The sequence below is a fragment of the Danio rerio genome, chromosome 13 (assembly GCF_052040795.2).
Source record: "Danio rerio strain M-AB ecotype USA chromosome 13, GRCz13ab, whole genome shotgun sequence".
Taxonomy (NCBI): domain Eukaryota; kingdom Metazoa; phylum Chordata; class Actinopteri; order Cypriniformes; family Danionidae; genus Danio; species Danio rerio.
Window position 1 is genome coordinate 48,106,626 of NC_141033.1, and position 18,959 is coordinate 48,125,584.

The following is an 18,959-nucleotide window of genomic DNA, read 5'->3' on the forward strand; positions in this document are numbered from 1 at the left end:
AGATAGATAGATAGATAGATAGATAGATAGATAGATAGATAGATAGATAGATAGATAGATAGATAGATAGAAACACATGACGGACGGACGGACGGACGGACAGACAGACAGACAGACAGACATAGATAGATAGATAGATAGATAGATAGATAGATAGATAGATAGATAGATAGATAGATAGATAGATAGATAGATAGATAGATAGATAGATAGATAGATAGATAGATAGATAGATAGATAGATAGATAGATAGATAGATAGATAGAAACACATGACGGACGGACGGACGGACGGACAGACAGACAGACAGACAGACAGACAGACATAGATAGATAGATAGATAGATAGATAGATAGATAGATAGATAGATAGATAGATAGATAGATAGATAGATAGATAGATAGATAGATAGATAGATAGATAGATAGACAGACAGACCAGTACAGATGGATGGATGGATGGATGGATGGATGGATGGATGGGTTGAGAGAACAATAGAGGGATGGATGGTAGAGTGGATAAAACAATGAATGAATGGCTTAACTCATATAGGAATGAGCAGCTCTTGCTGAATTTTACCGCAGCAGCTATTTCAGATATTACTTTCATAAACGCATTGTGCACAAATGACACCATCAAAACTCTGACGCTTGATAAGTTGAGCATCTATCACCAATACTCCACGTGCGCATGTTCAGAGGGTAACTGAGCTGAGCAATGCTGCAGTCAGAGCTTTGTTTGGTTTGGCCTGTTCGGCTTCTTGCAGCTCATGGGCAGCGGAAATGAAAGAAATAGTAATTAGGGAAATGGAATGATTTTATTGGCTGTGTTTTCTATACTCACTACAGCCCAGATGTCAGGCAGCTGAAAACACTGGAGCTGCTCACACTGGAGTCGGGAATCAAAATGGAGGATGCATCATTAATCAAACAACACAATCGTTTATGTAGTTTGCTGATGAAATCCAGCTGAATGAACTCCTAACATTAGGAAAACCTGCTAAGCCAAAGATAGCCGACTACACTGTAGGCCACACACAATCTTTTAAAAATAGTGAGAGAAACAGCAGACATTAATGCATGGTAAACATTTACAATGTAACCTTATGCAAATGCATTCAATATTTTGTGTTTGTTGTTTTTGTCTTGTTTTACTTCTTGTCTTTTGGTTTCCTAAATCAAATCAAGGAAATTCGTAATATCTGATAAAAATAGTTAACAGATTTAGTATAACCAAGTTAGCCCCTGCTGGTACAAGCAGGAACTGCTACACACACACACACACACACACACACACTCACACACTAGGATGATTTAACATAAAGGCATATACTTTTTTTTTTTAGATCAATAGATCATATACACTCATCGTCCACTTTATTAGGTACACCTTACTAGTACCGGGTTAGACCCTCTTTTGCTTAAAGAACTGCCTCAATCCTTCATGGCATAGATTCAACAAGGTACTGGAAATATTCTTTAGAGATTTTGGTCCATATTGATATGATAGCATTACACAGTTGCCGCAGATTTGTCGGCTGCACATCCATGATGCAAATTTCCCATTCCACCACATTACAAAGGTGCTCTATTGGATTGAGGTCTGGGGACTGTGGAGGCCATTTGAGTACAATGAGTACACTCATTGTCATGTTCAAGAAACCAGTCTGAGATGATTCGTGTTTTATGACATAGTGCGTTATCATCCTGGAAGTAGCCATCAGAAGATGAGTACACTGTGGTCATAGAGGAATGCACATGGTCAGCAACAAAACTCAGGTAGCCTGTGGCGTTGACATGTTGCTCAATTGGTACTAATGGGCCCAAAGTGTGCCAAGAAAATATTCCCCACACCATTATACCACCAAAACCAGCCTGAACTGTTGATACAAGGCAGGATGGATCCATGCTTTCATGTTGTTGATTCCAAATTCTGACCCTACCATCCGCAGCAGAAATCAAGACTCATCAGACCAGGCAAGGTTTCTCCAATCTTCTATTGTCAATTTTTTTTGAGCCTGTGTAGCCTCAGTTTCCTGTTCTTAGCTGACATGAGTGACACCTGGTGTGGTCTTTTGCTGCTGTAACCCATCCGCCTCAAGGTTAGACCTGTTGTCCATTCAGATGCTCTTCTGCATATCTCGATTATAACGACTGCTTATTTGAGTTACTGTTGTCTTTCTATCAGCTGGAACCAGTCTGGCCATTTTCCTCTGACCTCTGGCATCAACTAGGCATTTGTGCCCACAGAACTGTCGTTCACTGGATATTTTCTCTTTATCGGACCATTCTCTGTAAACCCTAGAGATGGTTGTGCATGAAAATTCCAGTAGATCAGTAGTTTCTAAAATACTCAGACCAGCCCATCTGGCACTAACAACCATGCCACGTTCAAAATCCCTTAAATCACCTTACTGATTCTGATGCTCGGTTTGAACTGCAGCAGATCATCTTGACCATGCCTACATGCTTAATTGCATTGTTGTTGCTGTCATGTTATTGGCTGATTAGAAATTTACATTAACGAGCAGTTGGACACATGTATATGTGTGTGTGTGTGTATATATATATCGTTCATTCATTTTCTTGTCAGCTTAGTCTCTTTATTAATCCGGGGTCGCCACAGCAGAATGAACCATTAACTTATCCAGCACGTTTTTACGCAGCGGATGCCCTTTCAGCCACAACCCATTTCTAGGAAACATCCACACACAAACACACACACTCATACACTACGGACAATTTAGCCTACCCAATTCACCTGTCCTGCATGTCTTTGGACTGTGGGGGAAACCGGTGCACCTGGAGGAAACCAATGCGATATATATTTATTTATTTATTTATTTATTTATTTATTTATATTGTGAAAGTAGATACTAAAAGTAGATACTATTGCAAAGGCCAGTTCTTGGTTTATCTTCCATATATATATATATATATATATATATATATATATATATATATATATATATATATATATATATATATATATATATATATATATATATATATATATATATATATATATATATATATATATATATATATATAGGGTAATAGATACAGGTATAGTAATGTTTTTATTTAATATAGGCCTAAATAAAGATTGTGACATTAAAATGCATGTAGGCTATATTTAAGGTAATTAAGTGGATTGTATAATTATAGACCTATCTATGTATCATAAAACATGCCTCTTTGGTCTTGTGTGTTTGAGGGTGGCTTGGTTTTTGTTCCATCTGGATTGCAGAACAAGCACATCAGTTCATTAGTGTGACTTCTGATGTAGGGGTTGCTTTAATCTGAAACTGTAAACTTTAGTTAATTACATCCTCTTAAAGAGAACTTAATTGCACATAATCAGACCAGAGGAACAGCGGAGTTCACTATAACGGCACACAGCAGATGAGCCGAGAGTGTTTGAACCGCTGCAACTTCATTCACACTTATAAATATATATTAATATGAAGCAAGGTTTTATTCAAAACCGTGATTATTCATGCTTTTTATTGCTTGGTGTTTAACTAACATGGTTGGAAACTCATTGAAAGCGGAACTACATATTAGAGCATTAGATAGCAGTCGAACTGATATGCGTGACGCACGCCCTCTTCACGAAAAGCAACATGGCGTCTAGCGAGGAGGTAAACAAACACATATTTTGAAATGTTAGCCTAACACTTGTCTTTATTTTTGCTAGATGTGTGTATTTTATGTATTTGTCATGCATAATTATGATTACTTGCAAATTGTCGGCTTAGTGTATTTGTTTTCTGAACGTTGTTCTTATTGTCATTGTGGCTAACGTTAACAGTGCTAACGCCAGTCTCTGAAATTCTGTCAGTTTAATCCCACACACAGTTCAGTGTTTAAACTGCTGACACTGAATCAGATGTCTGATTAATTGTGTTGTGGATTGATTTACTAAATGTTACGTAAGATTTCGGTACTTTGATTACTCCTAACATGTAATTTAACGTTACATGACGTTATTAAGCTTTGTATGTGGTATAATATTATGTTTACCTCATAGGTTGTTGCTCCCAGTAATGAAGAGGAGGTTACAGAGACTCCAGCAGCACAGAAGAGGGAAGAGAGACTTAGAAAGTTCAGAGAGCTTCATTTTAAGAGGGTAAATACTTTAATTTGACGTTAAATCTTTTCAATATATGAACTTATGATTTATCAGAGATAATCTTTTTTTATTAAGGTAACCTAATGTCCAGTTTAACACGTCTTGGGTTTTGTGGTATGTGGTAAAAGCATTGTGAAATCAATTCATAGTGAAATCCATTCTTTAAACTGCAATTGTATTTGTAGATTATTCCATGCAAAAGGTGCTGCGTATTTAAAAGCCTTTTCCCCCATCTTAGTCCGCACTTTAGAATCAGACAGTAAATAAATATCCTGTGACTGAAGGCCAAAGCTAAGGACAGGTATTTTAGAAATGTAATTCTGTAGATATGATGGGAGTAAACCCAGTATAGATTTGTAAACAAAGATATGCCAATGTTTGAGCCTATGAGCGGACAAAGCAGACCAACCTACCCTAGTATACAACACACAATGATGAGTAAGGGATTTAAAATTAGGTATAAATCTTAGTGCACCTTGGTAAACAGTATCCAATGCATGGCAATATTTATATAAGTGTATAGTCCAATATCAACATAAATGTTGCATTAACCAGCTTCTTTATAGCATCAAAAGAAAGGCAGTTCTTCTAAAATAAAATCACTTTTATTTCTTTCACCAGTTGCTGAATGTGAGAATTAAATGAAAGTGTATCATCAATTAAAAGTCCACGATAATTGTACTGAGCCACTAATTCAATCTCTGCGCCATTAGTAGTAATAAAACCTAGCTTTTGCTTAGATAGTTATAAATTTGAAAATAACATAAGTTTTGTTTTATCTCCATTTAAAACTACTAGTTTTAACTCTGATAAATTATGTTTAAGGACATTAAAAGCTCTGTATAAATCTGTAGTTTCGAAAGGGACAGATTGGGTGTAGATGCAGCTGTGTACAGTATATGACTGTATCATCAACGTAATAATGTAAATTAGAATTTTTTTATATTTTGATCAACATTATTTATATATTTTATATATATTTATTTATATATGTATGTGTTTAGTAATAAAAAGAGGCCCCAGTACAAAACTCTGGAGCTCTTTTAGTTACGTTTAAAGTACTATAAACAAGGCAACAGGGAAATCATGTTAGCAGCCCATGATTATCAAAGTACACCATTGTTCACAGTCAATAATACAGTGCTAATGTTGTTTTGAATTAGGCCTGCACAATATATTGTTTGAGCATTGATATTACAATGTGCGTTGGCAATCGTCAAAATGCAAGATATGCAATTTTGAGTTGGGATTATATTTGACCAGAAACCACAGATCCAAACACGAGATTTGTGGAGACACTGCAGAATTGAACCATAATTAAGTGAAAGTTTATCATCTACAAAGTGTTTTTAAGGTCTGTGACTTGGCATTTTAAGAGAGTGTAAATCATTTTAATTGCGCATAAAGAAGTTTAATAAAGACTCATTTCAGTTTGTATGATGAAGACTATGCAATGTTATTTTACATTTCATTATTCAATTTCTTTACCTGAATACTGTATTTTAATATATAGAAAATATATTTCATTTACTCAGGTCAGTGTGTTTACCCTATTGTTTCTTTGTACAAATTTCTGAGTGAAAATTATTATGTATTACTATTTCTACACACAGTTCACATATAGGTGAATGTTACTGAAATGATGTTTACACAAATCTTCTAAAATGGCTGAAATGCTGTATTCTGCAAGCCAGACCAGTAGTTGGCGATGCCACTTAAAGGAGACCTGTTATGCAAAAATTACTTTTATAAGGGGTTTAAACACAGTCGTGTGGCCACAGTCTGGGAATATAACCAGCTACTAATAGTAAAGATTTAATTTTATATATATGTGTGATGTAATTATCTAAAAATAATAAACAATAATAATAATGTTAAAAATCAAGTTAGTACAAGTTTTGGTTCCAAACCACACAGTGATGCAGCTGGTCAGGATGCTCTCAATAGTGCCTCTGTAGAAGGTGTACATGATTGGGGCTGGTGCTCTTGCTCTTTTAAGTTTGCGGAGGAAGTAGAGACGCTGCTGTGATCTTTTGGCCAGTGCAGTGGAGTTTTTAGTCCAGGAGAGATCCTCAGTGATGTGTACACCCAGGAACTTGGTACTGCTCACACGCTCCACAGTCGCACCGTTGATGGTCAGGGGAGCATGGAGAGTGTGCTCTTTCCTGAAGTCAACAACAATCTCTTTCGTGTTCTCCACATTCAAAAAGAGATTGTTGTCTCTGCACCACTCGGCCAGACGGCTCACCCCGCTTCTGTAGTTTTTCTCATCGCTTTTGTTGATGAGACCCACCACAGTTGTGTCATCCGCAAACTTGATGAACAGATTGGAGTTGTGTGATGGTGTACAGTGTAGTACACTATCTAGTAAAAGATATAAATAATAGGTCCCTTTTGAGAAATGAAATAAAAATTAAACGTACTGTCATTTTTAAAAATTTATTATTATTCAAGCCTCAGTTTTCATATTTGTCTCTTTGCTAAATTTTTGCAATGAGCTTCGTGTTGAGTCCCTGGTGTAATGTAGTTCTATGTTAAGAATAAACTCTTTACTGGAAACTTAAGACACAGCAAAACACAATCTACTGTATTAGTGTCTGTTATAAATGTAATTGTCTTTTGTTTGTAGAATGAGGCCCGTAAGCTGAATCATCAGGAGGTGGTGGAGGAGGACAAAAGATTGAAGCTGCCGTCAAACTGGGAGGCCAAAAAAGCACGTCTAGAGTATGAGCTCTTGGTTGACCAGAAGAAAAAGGTAAAGCTTTTGAGTTCAAACCGGCAATCCTTTTATATGCATACATGCATACATATATGTGTTGTGCTGTGTCTTAAGTTTCCAGTAAACAGTTTATTCTTAACAGAAATCCATGGCTGCCAGCTTCCAACATTCTTCAGAATAACTTCTTTTCTTTTAAACAGAAAAAAGAACAGGGTCTATGTGGGGCCCTTAAAAATATTAAAAGTTGATAAATCAAGTATGAAAATTAAGGCCCTTAAAAGGTATTAAAATATCTTAATCATGTTTTTACGAGGTCTTAATTTTTGTTCAAGCACTGTCTAAAGTGTTTTACTCCAAAAAAAGCATATTTATTTTAATCCAAATATTAATATTGGGGTGCTCGAGTCACTTGATTAGTTTGGGCTGGGGGCGTCCAGCCTGGCTCCTTCGTCCGGGTATTGTCACATAATTTACGACGCTCTCCACATGTAACGAAATCATAGAGCGAATCAGATAGCAAAATGGGAAAATGTAAGTTTGCGTACTCCTAGTTGGAGAAGGACGAGTTTAAACCGTGGCTGAAACATGTCGCTGAATACAACCGCGTTATTTATTCTTTCAAGCTTTGTTTCTTCCGAGCTTATCTGAGTGCTGATGCATGGCTGTGCTCCACTGATTTATTTAACTACAACTGTTTATTAAGTTAAAGGTTTGATACTGATTGGAACTTGAAGTGGCAATGAGGTCTTAAAATATTCTGAGAAGGTCTTTAAAAAGTCTTAATAACGTATTGAAATTACCTTTAGGATTCCTGCATATACCCTGAAAAAACTAATCAAGGTTTGGACCAGACCTAAACCTTTAAACAAAAATGTATATATCTATATATAGTTATCAGCCAATAAAAGTGCCATATCAATCATCCACTTATTGTGATTATGTAGTCTGTAAAAAAGCGATTGTGACCCTGTGATTTGTGTGTGTGTGTGTGTGTGTGTTTCAGGAGTGTGCGGAGCGTGGTGAAGATTACGACCGTGTGAAGCTCCTGGAGATCAGTGCTGAAGATGCAGAGAGATGGGAGAGAAAGAAAAAGAAGAGAAACCCTGATCCTGGATTCTCGGGTATAAAACAGTCATCTTGAATATTATTATACAACCTAATTAATCGGCTGCCTGCCTATTTGCTGAGAGCGAGAGGAAATATGGCTGCCATGTGTGACTCAAAACATGTAAAAATGAAAACATGCAGAGCTTGTGTTTCACGCCTGCTTATCGTCGGTTCTGGCAATTATTATCATTTGCCTTCTCCCTGTAAAAGCCCCTCCTCTACAGCTGGACGTGTGTTTTATTTATTTATTTATTTATTTGTGTGTGTGTGTGTGTGTGTGTGTGTGTGTGTGTGTGTGTGTGTGTGTGTGTGTGTGTGTGTGTGTGTGTGTGTGTGCGTTGTGCGTGTGTCTGTGTGCGTGTGTCTGTGTGCGTGTGTCTGTGTGTGTGTGTCTGTGTGTCTGTGTGTGTCTGTGTGTGTCTGTGTGTGTGTAGGGTATGCCGAGGCCCAGCTGAGACAGTACCAGAGATTGACGAAGCAGATCAAGCCTGATATGGAAAACTATGAGAAACAGAAAGAAGAGTGGTGAGTTCATTCATATTCAATTTTTGTAAAGCACACTATTTAAATTGATTGTTTTAAGTCAAGGCTAAGACTGAGCAACTATTTGTATGCAACCAGTCACTTGATTTATTTCTAAATGAATTTGCCATTTACATTTTTTTTTAGCAACTCATTAAGATTTTAAAGCACGTATTGTTGGCCTTATTATTATTCATTCACCTAAGACAAGTCTAAACCATCCTATGTACAAGAACAAAAACTAAATCAGCAAAAATAGTTTAACTATACTCTACACACTGTATATGAATATAAAAAGCTGATTGTCTATCTGTCCTTTGCTCCTAGTGGAGAAGATTTCCACCCCACCTCCAACAGTCTGATTTACGGCACTCACGTTCCCTCTAAGGACAGCATCAACCGAATGGTGGACGACGTAGAGAAACAGTAAGAATCTGAGAGTTTTTGTCTTCAGAAAGGTTTGATTTCTCAGAAGCGGACGTTTCTACATTAGGTAGAAGTTTCTACATTACTACTGATTAGAGATGTGGGAATAAATTGTTTGAGAAATCAAGTCTGCATTTGCATAACTAGCCTAGAGAGTGCTGTCTGCTGTTTAAAACTAGCCTAGAGCACCATATGCTATTTAAAAGCTGGCCCAGAGCGCCATCTGCTGTTTAAAACTAGCCTAGAGCACCATCTATTGTTTAAAACTAGCCTAGAGCGCCATCTGCTGTTTAAACTAGCCTAGAGGCCCATCTGCTGTTTAAAACTAGCCTAGAGCACCATCTGCTGTTTAAAAACTAGCCTAGAGCACCATCTGCTGTTAAAAAATAGCCTAGAGCACCATCTGCTGTTTAAAACTAACCTGGAGCACCATCTGCTGTTAAAAAATAGCCTAGAGCACCATCTGCTGTTTAAAACTAACCTAGAGCGCCACCTGCTGTTTAAAACTAGCCTAGAGCACCATCTGCTGTTTAAACTAGCCTAGATCACCATCTGCTGTTTAAAACTAGCCTAGAGTGCCATCTGCTGTTTAAACTAGCCTAGCGCACCATCTGCTGTTTAAACTAGCCTAGAGCTCCATCTGCTGTTAAAAAATAGCCTAAAGCACTATCTGCTGTTTAAAACTAACCTAGAGCGCCACCTGCTGTTTAAAACTAGCCTAGAGCACCATCTACTGTTTAAACTAGCCTAGATCACCATCTGCTGTTTAAAACTAGCCTAGAGCGCCATCTGCTGTTTAAACTAGCCTAGCGCACCATCTGCTGTTTAAACTAGCCTAGAGCTCCATCTGCTGTTAAAAACTAGCCTAGAGCGCCATCTGCTGTTTAAACTAGCCTAGAGCGCCATCTGCTGTTAAAAACTAGCCTAGAGCGCCATCTGCTGTTTAAACTAGCCTAGAGCACCATCTGCTGTTTAAAAGCTAGCCTAGTGCGCCATCTGCTGTTTAAAACTAGCCTAGAGCGCCATCTGCTGTTTAAAACTAGCCTAGAGCGCCACCTGCTGTTTAAAACTAGCCTAGAGCACCATCTACTGTTTAAAACCAGCCTAGAGCACCATCTACGGTTTAAACTAGCCTAGAGCACCATCTGCTGTTTAAAACTAGCCTAGAGCACCATCTGCTGTTTAAAGCTAGCCTAGAGCGCCTTCTGCTGTTTAAACTAGCCTAGAGTGCCATCTGCTGTTAAAAACTAGCCTAGAGCGCCATCTGCTGTTAAAAACTAGCCTAAAGCGCCATCTGCTGTTTAAACTAGCCTAGAGCGCCATCTGCTGTTAAAAACTAGCCTAGAGCGCCATCTGCTATTTAAACTAGCCTAGAGCGCCATCTGCTGTTTAAAAGCTAGCCTAGACCGCCATCTGCTGTTTAAACTAGCCTAGAGCGCCATCTGCTGTTAAAAACTAGCCTAGACCGCCATCTGCTGTTTAAACTAGCCTAGAGCGCCATCTGCTGTTTAAAACTAGCCTAGAGCGCCATCTGCTGTTTAAAACTAGCCTAGAGCGCCACCTGCTGTTTAAAACTAGCCTAGAGCACCATCTACTGTTTAAAACCAGCCTAGAGCACCATCTGCTGTTTAAACTAGCCTAGAGCACCATCTGCTGTTTAAAACTAGCCTAGAGCACCATCTGCTGTTTAAAGCTAGCCTAGAGCACCATCTGCTGTTTAAAGCTAGCCTAGAGCGCCTTCTGCTGTTTAAACTAGCCTAGAGTGCCATCTGCTGTTAAAAACTAGCCTAGAGCGCCATCTGCTGTTAAAAACTAGCCTAAAGCGCCATCTGCTGTTTAAACTAGCCTAGAGCGCCATCTGCTGTTAAAAACTAGCCTAGAGCGCCATCTGCTATTTAAACTAGCCTAGAGCGCCATCTGCTGTTTAAAAGCTAGCCTAGACCGCCATCTGCTGTTTAAACTAGCCTAGAGCGCCATCTGCTGTTAAAAACTAGCCTAGACCGCCATCTGCTGTTTAAACTAGCCTAGAGCGCCATCTGCTGTTTAAAACTAGCCTAGAGCGCCACCTGCTGTTTAAAACTAGCATAGAACACCATCTACTGTTTAAAACCAGCTTAGAGCACCATCTGCGGTTTAAACTAGCCTAGAGCACCATCTGCTGTTTAAACTAGCCTAGAGCACCATCTGCTGTTTAAAGCTAGCCTAGAGCGCCACCTGCTTTTAAAACATAGCCTAGAGCGCTGTATGCTATTTAAAACTTTAAAACTATTCTAAAGCGCTATCTGCTGGTAACAACTAGCCTAGCAGACCATCTGCTATTTAAAGCTAGCCTAGAGCACCATCTGCTGGTAAAAATTAGCCTAGAGCGCCATCTTTAGTTTTACAGATAATACACATGGAGCACAGCTAAAGAATGATACCTTGTGAATTCCTGCTGTTCAATAAGAGCCACCTGCATTTTATTCTGCCTGTCTTCCACGTCAAACGGCTGTGTTTATGTTTGTATTTCTGTATTAAGTTTATATTTTTGATGTTCTTCTATCCATTTACATGAACCTGGTTATTGATGTTCAGAATCGCCCAATTTGCTTGCAAAAAAAGTGCAATCGCTATCAAGATTCCTGCATCAATGAGATGTTGGAGCGTTTGAGAGAGTGTATGTGTTTGTTCCTCAGTCCAGATGTGTTTGTGCCGTTGCGTGCCTGTCACACATGGATGTGTGCGCCGCCGAGGGTTTGTTTATGCGCAAGACGCCATTCTTCTATTTTGGAGGAGCTGCTTTTAGCTTCTGAGAAACATTAGACAGGGCTACGGCTGCCAGATTGTGACGCACAAACGCGCTTTGAAGATGTTTGAAGAAACGTCTGTGTGTGTGGGGGGCGTCCGAGACTCTTTGATGGACTTTGAAAACTGACATTGTCTGTTGAAGCATCAAAACTTGTAGAAATGAATGGATAAAGATGGGTAGAGATCACATATGCGCTGCTTGTGTGACGAGATTAATATTGTAAGTGGTGAGAGTTTAATGTACGTGCTGACCATTATACATTGTAAAGACAGTGTTGTTTTACACAAACGCCGTTATGAATGGATAAAAACATGCTTGTTTGTTGTAAAAATTCTTATTAATGTCAAAAAATACTCAGGTGTGCAGCCATGTTGCCGTTGTAGCTGCTGTATTCTGGGAAATTTTCGTACCCCCTGGTTTTCTAGTGTGGTCCTGGAAAATCCCTCTTTCGAGGGCTATCTAGCCCTTCCCTCAGCCCTATGCCTTCAAGCTAAAGAGAATTGGGACACCCCTACTCCTTCAGGTGAATGTGCAAAACCAGTAGTAAGTGGAAAGGCCAAGTGGAAGCCTTGGTTAGTTTTATTAATGTAAGCTGAGATGACTAGAAAAGCTAATTTAATTAAACAAAAAAAATTAATTCAGCAAGATTTTTTAACAGTGTAAAGGAAATATGTTTGAAACTCGCATATATTGTAAAATAAAGTAACTGTAGGGGGTTTTTAAAGGGCACCTATTTACCCCCAAGATTTAGGATAAGTCTTTTGTGTCTCCAGAATGTGTCTGTAAAGTTTAGCTCAAAACAGAAACACCCGTCCGATTATTTATTATACTTTCAGAATATTGGATTTTTTGCTCTGAGCATCTTGTAGTGGTTTTGTGGCCTGCACCTTTAATGCTAGTTCTCCCTGCCCACCAAGGTTATTATAGTTAACAAAAACGAACAAAAAAAACGAAAACTAAAATGTAAAATAATTGTCGTTAACTGAAATAAGAGAGTTTGAGAGTCATACACAATGTTGTTATGAAGTTAACACTCAGAGACACAGACACACACACACAGCATTGTCATTGCACTGTTTTTGCAAAGCAAATGTGACCGGATACAGGTTAATATCCACTGCTGTATAGACATCCGTTATGTTCATGTACAAAATAAACCTGATTTAACGTCCACAAAACTGTATTATCATCTTTTATAATTGTACTGACATGTGACTGTGGTGATAAAGACGGTAAAATCGCTGTAATTCATTACAAACATGCACTGTTTAAAAACCATTTTAAACTTGCACAAGTCATTCTTGATCAAATTTGATGATGATTGATGACTGATGATCACAGAGAGCTGAACAGATCTTTTAATCCCGGTTGCTTTGTGCACGTCCTGTCTTGTTAATTTGATTATACGTATTACTGGAGACATGTTAATACTCGCCTGTCAATCAATTCGGTGGGCGGGGAAACCGCACTCCTACGTCATGTTGCTTTCACTCTCAAAATGGAAGGGATTTGGATCCTATTTTAACTAGGGGTGTCACGATTTTTAATCGAAATCGATCAATGTATGCTCAATTTCGATTATTGAATCAAAAAATAGAATCGTCAATGCTGCCACGCCCCCATGTCACGTCAGCTTGGCTTGCCAAGCGGGAAAAAATACAGGCTTGTTGAAGTGCTTGTTAAACTGCAGAAGCAGGAGACCCGTCGACAGAACTTTAACCCTCTCCTCTTTCAATGAAGTCGCCGGTGTGTAAGCATTTTGGATTACCAGTGAGTTATGTTGACAACGTTTGTGTAGTCGACAATAAAACACAGTTTTGCAAGCTCTGCTATGTACGTATTACGTACGGTTCGTCCGATAGGCAACACCGGCATCGCGATCCTCCGCCCGCCCCCGTTGCTAATCCGCTCGCGAAAAGTACACACTCAGGCCCTGTTTACACTGTCTTTGTTTTTAAATGGCATTTCAGAACGACAACGATTTGACATCCACAGTGGCGTGTAGCGTTTCTGAGCAGCCCTCCTTCCTCACTACCTCTGAAAATGCACATCACGTGACCACACAGACACAGACGCACACAGCCATGCGCTCGAGACAGCAGGTCCAGGCAGTCAGAGGACTGCTTCAATCTTTCACTCACTTGTACTTAGTCATTTTAGCGAACACCTCAGATACTGTTGGCTGGTTCCTGTTGGTTGTGCGTCTTTTTTACCGACACCATTATAACGACACATATCACTGCCTAATAATTGGTCATTAATTAATTAATTAATTATTCATAATCGAAAATCGAATCGTGCCTTTAGAATCGAAAATGTAATCGAATCGAGGATTTGGAGGATCGTGACACCCTTAATTTTAAAATTAGGACATTTAAAAAAAAAAGAGAGACTTTTGTCTTTATATCGTCCAAATATGACTGCGGACACACTATAACTACACACAGTTCTGTCTAAACAGTTTATAAAAGATTATTTTCATCATAGGTGCCCTTTTAAATCTGCTTAAAAAAAACAATAATTCTCTTAAAATGTTAAATAAATCAGTTAAATAAATAAAAACTATAATCACCAATAAATAGTGCAGCAGTAAATGTTTTTGGCACATTATGTAAAAAAACAAAAAAAACTGGAATATTTATTTATTTTTATTATTTATTTTTTTAAACTAGGTAAGTTCTTGCATTTAACATCTTTTAACAGAATGGTTGAAATCATGTTTTTACATTTTTTTTTTTGTAGATGTTTGTGTTTTCTCACTACATATCCCAGCTGTTTTAAGAGATGGCAATGTGTGTGTATAATCTCCATGAATGTGTGTTTGTGTTTAGGATCGAAAAGCGAGCGAAATACAGCCGCCGCAGAGCTTACAATGACGACGCTGACATCGATTACATCAACGAGAGAAACGCCAAGTTCAACAAGAAGGCCGAACGTTTCTACGGCAAATACACGGCAGAGATCAAGCAGAACCTGGAGAGAGGAACCGCCGTGTAAACCTACACCTGCATCCAGAACTCACAAACCAAGATTTTAAAGGAATGCTTCTTCTTTTTTCTCATTTTACTTCTTTAAACGAGTGTAAAAGTAATTTTTCTTTCATATTATTTTAGTTTAATTCAGCATTGTAAGAGTGGATATCTTCCTGTAAGTGTATTTGCTGTTTTGTGTATAAATCTATTCATTTCTTCAGCAGTTGACCTCTGGGTCCATTAAAAACATTTTCATATGAAACACAGTTGGTTTTGTGGTGATGTAAAGGCAGAAAGTTGATATCATTAGCTGCGTCCCAAATCGCATACTTATGCACTATTCTACGCCATTGTAGTATAAATAGTGTAAGTAGTGTGTTCACACTGAAAACACAGTGCACTTTAATTACCCGGATGATGCACTCATTCAGCCGCTAAAATGAAGTGTGTAATGATGGACACTTCACGCACTCAACGACCGCAGGTTTGCTTATGTAGCGGAAGGGGCGGAGCTATCGGACGCACATGTTGGATAACTTTATTTATTTTGGATGGTGAAAGCAAAATTCTCCTACGAGAGTGATTATAGCGCCTCCCGATGGTGAATGCGGCATCACTCACGGCAGGTATTATCTGATAATTCGGTCGTTTATTTCACTGATTTGGCAACCTTCAAACCTCATCAGGGAAACGGTTTGAATTTCCGCTTAGTAAAAAAACATTAGTGTGCCATTTGGGACGCCACTACATACATATACTATCCTGTTGAGTGCATAAGTACATAGTGCATGAGTGTATAGTGTGCCATTTGGGATGCAGCTATTGTCATTTTAGAGCAGGGGTGGCCAACCCTGTTCCTGGAGAGCCACCTTCATGGAGATTTCAGTTGCTACCCATATCAAACACACCTGCCTGTAATTATCACATGGTGTTCAGGTCCTAATTAATTGGTTCAGGTGTGTTTGATATGGGTAGCAACTGAAATCTGCAGGAAGGTGGCTCACCAGGAACAGGGTTGGCCACCCGTTTTAGAGCATCAATATTCAATGCAACTTGCCTCTAATTCTCTTGCGCAGTGTACAATACAGAGCTGTCAGTCTCTGATATACAGAATAATGTCGTTGTTAGAGATACAGTTGTACTACTTCACTCTGTGCGTTTCTGAGATCTGTATTCTCAGCAGCGAAACTGCTTCAAGAACAGCAACTTCAGAAAGCATGTTTCTCATTCATTATAAAGAACAATTTTAGGACAACAACATGGCTTTGGTTGTTTTGCTAACCAAAATCATTCAGCAAAGTGATTTAGAACTGTAATGTGGTCAAAACCTGCCTGGAACTACTTTAGATGTTCATCAACCAATCAGAAGCATTGAACAGCCCTGTAATCATTCATTTTCCTTCAACTTCCTAGAGCTCCATCTGCTAATTAAACATTTAAAACTAGCCTAGAGCGCTGTCTGCTGTTTAGAAAAACTAGCCTAGAGGGCCTTCTGCTTGTAACAACTAGCCTAGTACACCATCTGCTATTTAAAGTTAGCCTAGAGCGCCATCTGCTGTTTAAACTAGCCTAGAGCGCCATCTTCTATTTAAAGCTTTATAACTAGTCTAGACTGATGCGCAGATGACGCTCCTAGACTTTCCTTCGTTCCTTTATTTATCAGGGGTCGCCACAGTGGAATGAATCGACAACTGTTCCAGCATATGTTTTACACAGCAGATGCCGTTCCAGCTACAACCCAGTACTGGGAAACATCCATACACAGTCATTCACACACATGCATACACTACAGCCAATTTGGTTTATTCACTTCACCTATAGCGCATGTGTTTGGACTGTGGAGGAAACCAGAGCACACGGAGGAAACCCACACCAACACAAGGAGAACATGCAAACAGAAATGCCAACTGAACCTGCCGGGACTCAATGACTTTTTTCTTAACTTATTTAAAAGAAGTAATTCTTAAGGTTTATTAGGACAACTTAATTGTTTTGTGTTCAACCTAAATTTGAAAATCAATTGAGTTAACGCGATCTGTGTTGTGACAACATGGATTATTTGCAGTGTAATTATAGCAAATATTGCATGCATACAGTGCTTCGGGAAAGTCTTGATGGCGCTTCACTTTTTTCACATTTTTTATGTCACAGCCTTATTCCAAAATAGATTCAATTAATTTATTTCCTTATAATTCTACACTCAATACCCCATAATGACAATGTGGAGAAAGAGTTTTTGAAATTGTTGCAAATTTATTAAAAATAAAAAAGCTGAAAAATCAGTATTGACAGCCTTTGGCGTGAAGCCCTAAAATTAGCTCAGGTACCCCAGGTAAAAAAAAAAAAAAAGTGCACTAAAATGCACTTTATTTAAGTATACCTAGTACACTTTTCAGTAATGTACTAAAAGTGCTCTATTTTTGCGCACTAATTTTGTACTTAATGCACTAAAATATAGTATTAAGTATATGTTAAGATAAACTTAATACCATCTAATGTACTCAACTGTGCTATTTTGAGACACCCTAAAATTGAACTAAAATGCGCTTTTAACATAATATATCTGTATTTTAAAAATATATATATTTAGTTACAACTAGAAATAAGCTTGAACCCTAATTTTAAACATTCACAAATGTATTTAAGAATAGCTTAAAGTATAATTGTAATATATTAAAAGAATATACAAATTGTTTAAAAAAAAGTGTGCTAAATACTGTATTAAAAGTATTTTGGGAAATGTACTTCTACTACAATACATTACTAATAGATTTTAATAAAGTCAATTTAATTTCAACTTAAAATTACCACACTCAAAATCAATTTAGGTGTTAGTGATAATAATGCATTCATATTAAGTGTACTTATGTACAACTTTTGTGAAAATGTACTTCTACTACAATACATTACTAATAGATTTTTTTATATATTAACTTATTTTAAATTTAGGATTAGTATGTAAACAGTGTACTAAGAATCAACTAATGTTTAAAGCATTTAAAGCACACTTTTGAAAAACACTAATAAAACTCTTTTGGATGTATTTTCTGTAGTGTACTTTATTGTAGTAGACTAAAAATGTATTTAAGTATTACTGGTATTTAGTATACTTTTGTCAAGTGTACTAAAGTCCTACTGAAGTATAAACATACTTTTAATTAGTATATTTATAGTGTAAAACCATCAAACTTTTATTTAACACTAAAAAAAAAACAATGTACTAAAAATGTATTTGCGGGTATTTAAGTGTATTTTAATTGCATTTAATTATATATTTTTTCACCTGGAACATTCTGTTTCCACTGATCATTCTTGAGATGTTTCAGCAGCTTAATTGGAGTTCACCTGTGGTCAATTCAGTTGATTGGACATGATTTGAAAAGGCATACACCTGTCTAGATAAGTTCCCAGGTTTGACAGTGCATGTCAAAGCATAAACCAAGCATGGAGACAAAGGAATTGTCTGTAGACCTCTGAAACAGGATTGTCTCGAGGCACAAGGCTGGGGAAGGTTGCAGAAACATTTCTGCTGCTCTAAAAGTTCCAATGAGCACAGTGGCCTCCATCATCCGTAAGTGGAAGATGTCTGGAACCACCAGGACTCCTTCCTAGAGAAATAAATAAATTTTATCCATTTTGGAATAAAGCTGTAGTGCAAAAAATGTGGAAAAAGTGAAGCGATATCAATACTTTCCGTAAGCACTGTGTATTGGGATCAGAAGATGATTGTTACTTCATCACAGAGTGTGAGAACTCTACTGATTGCTTGTATGTTGTTGTTTTTAAACTCCCACAAACATCAAAGTGTAAACCAGTTCAACTATTGCGTTATCTCCATCATCGCTGCCCTTAGGCGCAGAGAAATTAGACAAGAAACTTGTGACCTGAACTGACTTCAAAGTGAATCCGAAATCTTCCCAGACGGCACCAAATTAGTTTGTTCCTGTAAAGAAAAACACATGAAGCTTCACAGCATTTTTCACTATGGTTTACACTTTTAGTTTAGATTTCACATTCACTTATTTGCAGTCTATATGCATGTAGTATTTTATACTGTTGAACTTATTCGCCCTCCTTTGAATTTCTTTTTCAATTGTTTCCAAAATGATATTTAACAGAGCAAGGAATTTTCAGAGTATTTCCTCTATATAGTTTTTCTTCTGGAGAAAGTCTTAATTGTTTTATTTCGGCTAGAATAAAAGCAGTTTTTAATAAAAAAAAATGTAAATTCAATATTATTATCCCCCTTAAGCAATATTTGTTTCAATTGTTTACAGAATAAACCACTGTT

At 37.7% G+C, this 18,959-nt stretch overlaps 1 protein-coding gene across 1 annotated transcript; it reads left to right on the forward strand.

Moving 5' to 3' along the window:
* The first annotated feature begins 3,616 nt into the window (after positions 1 to 3,616).
* On the forward strand, positions 3,617 to 14,930 carry syf2 (SYF2 pre-mRNA-splicing factor). The gene is given in 7 exon segments (NM_001003437.2): positions 3,617 to 3,643; positions 4,033 to 4,131; positions 6,764 to 6,889; positions 7,857 to 7,974; positions 8,395 to 8,485; positions 8,810 to 8,908; positions 14,528 to 14,930. Coding segments are annotated over 7 exon segments (717 nt in total). The 5' UTR covers positions 3,617 to 3,625; the 3' UTR covers positions 14,694 to 14,930.
* The last annotated feature ends 4,029 nt before the right edge of the window (positions 14,931 to 18,959 follow it).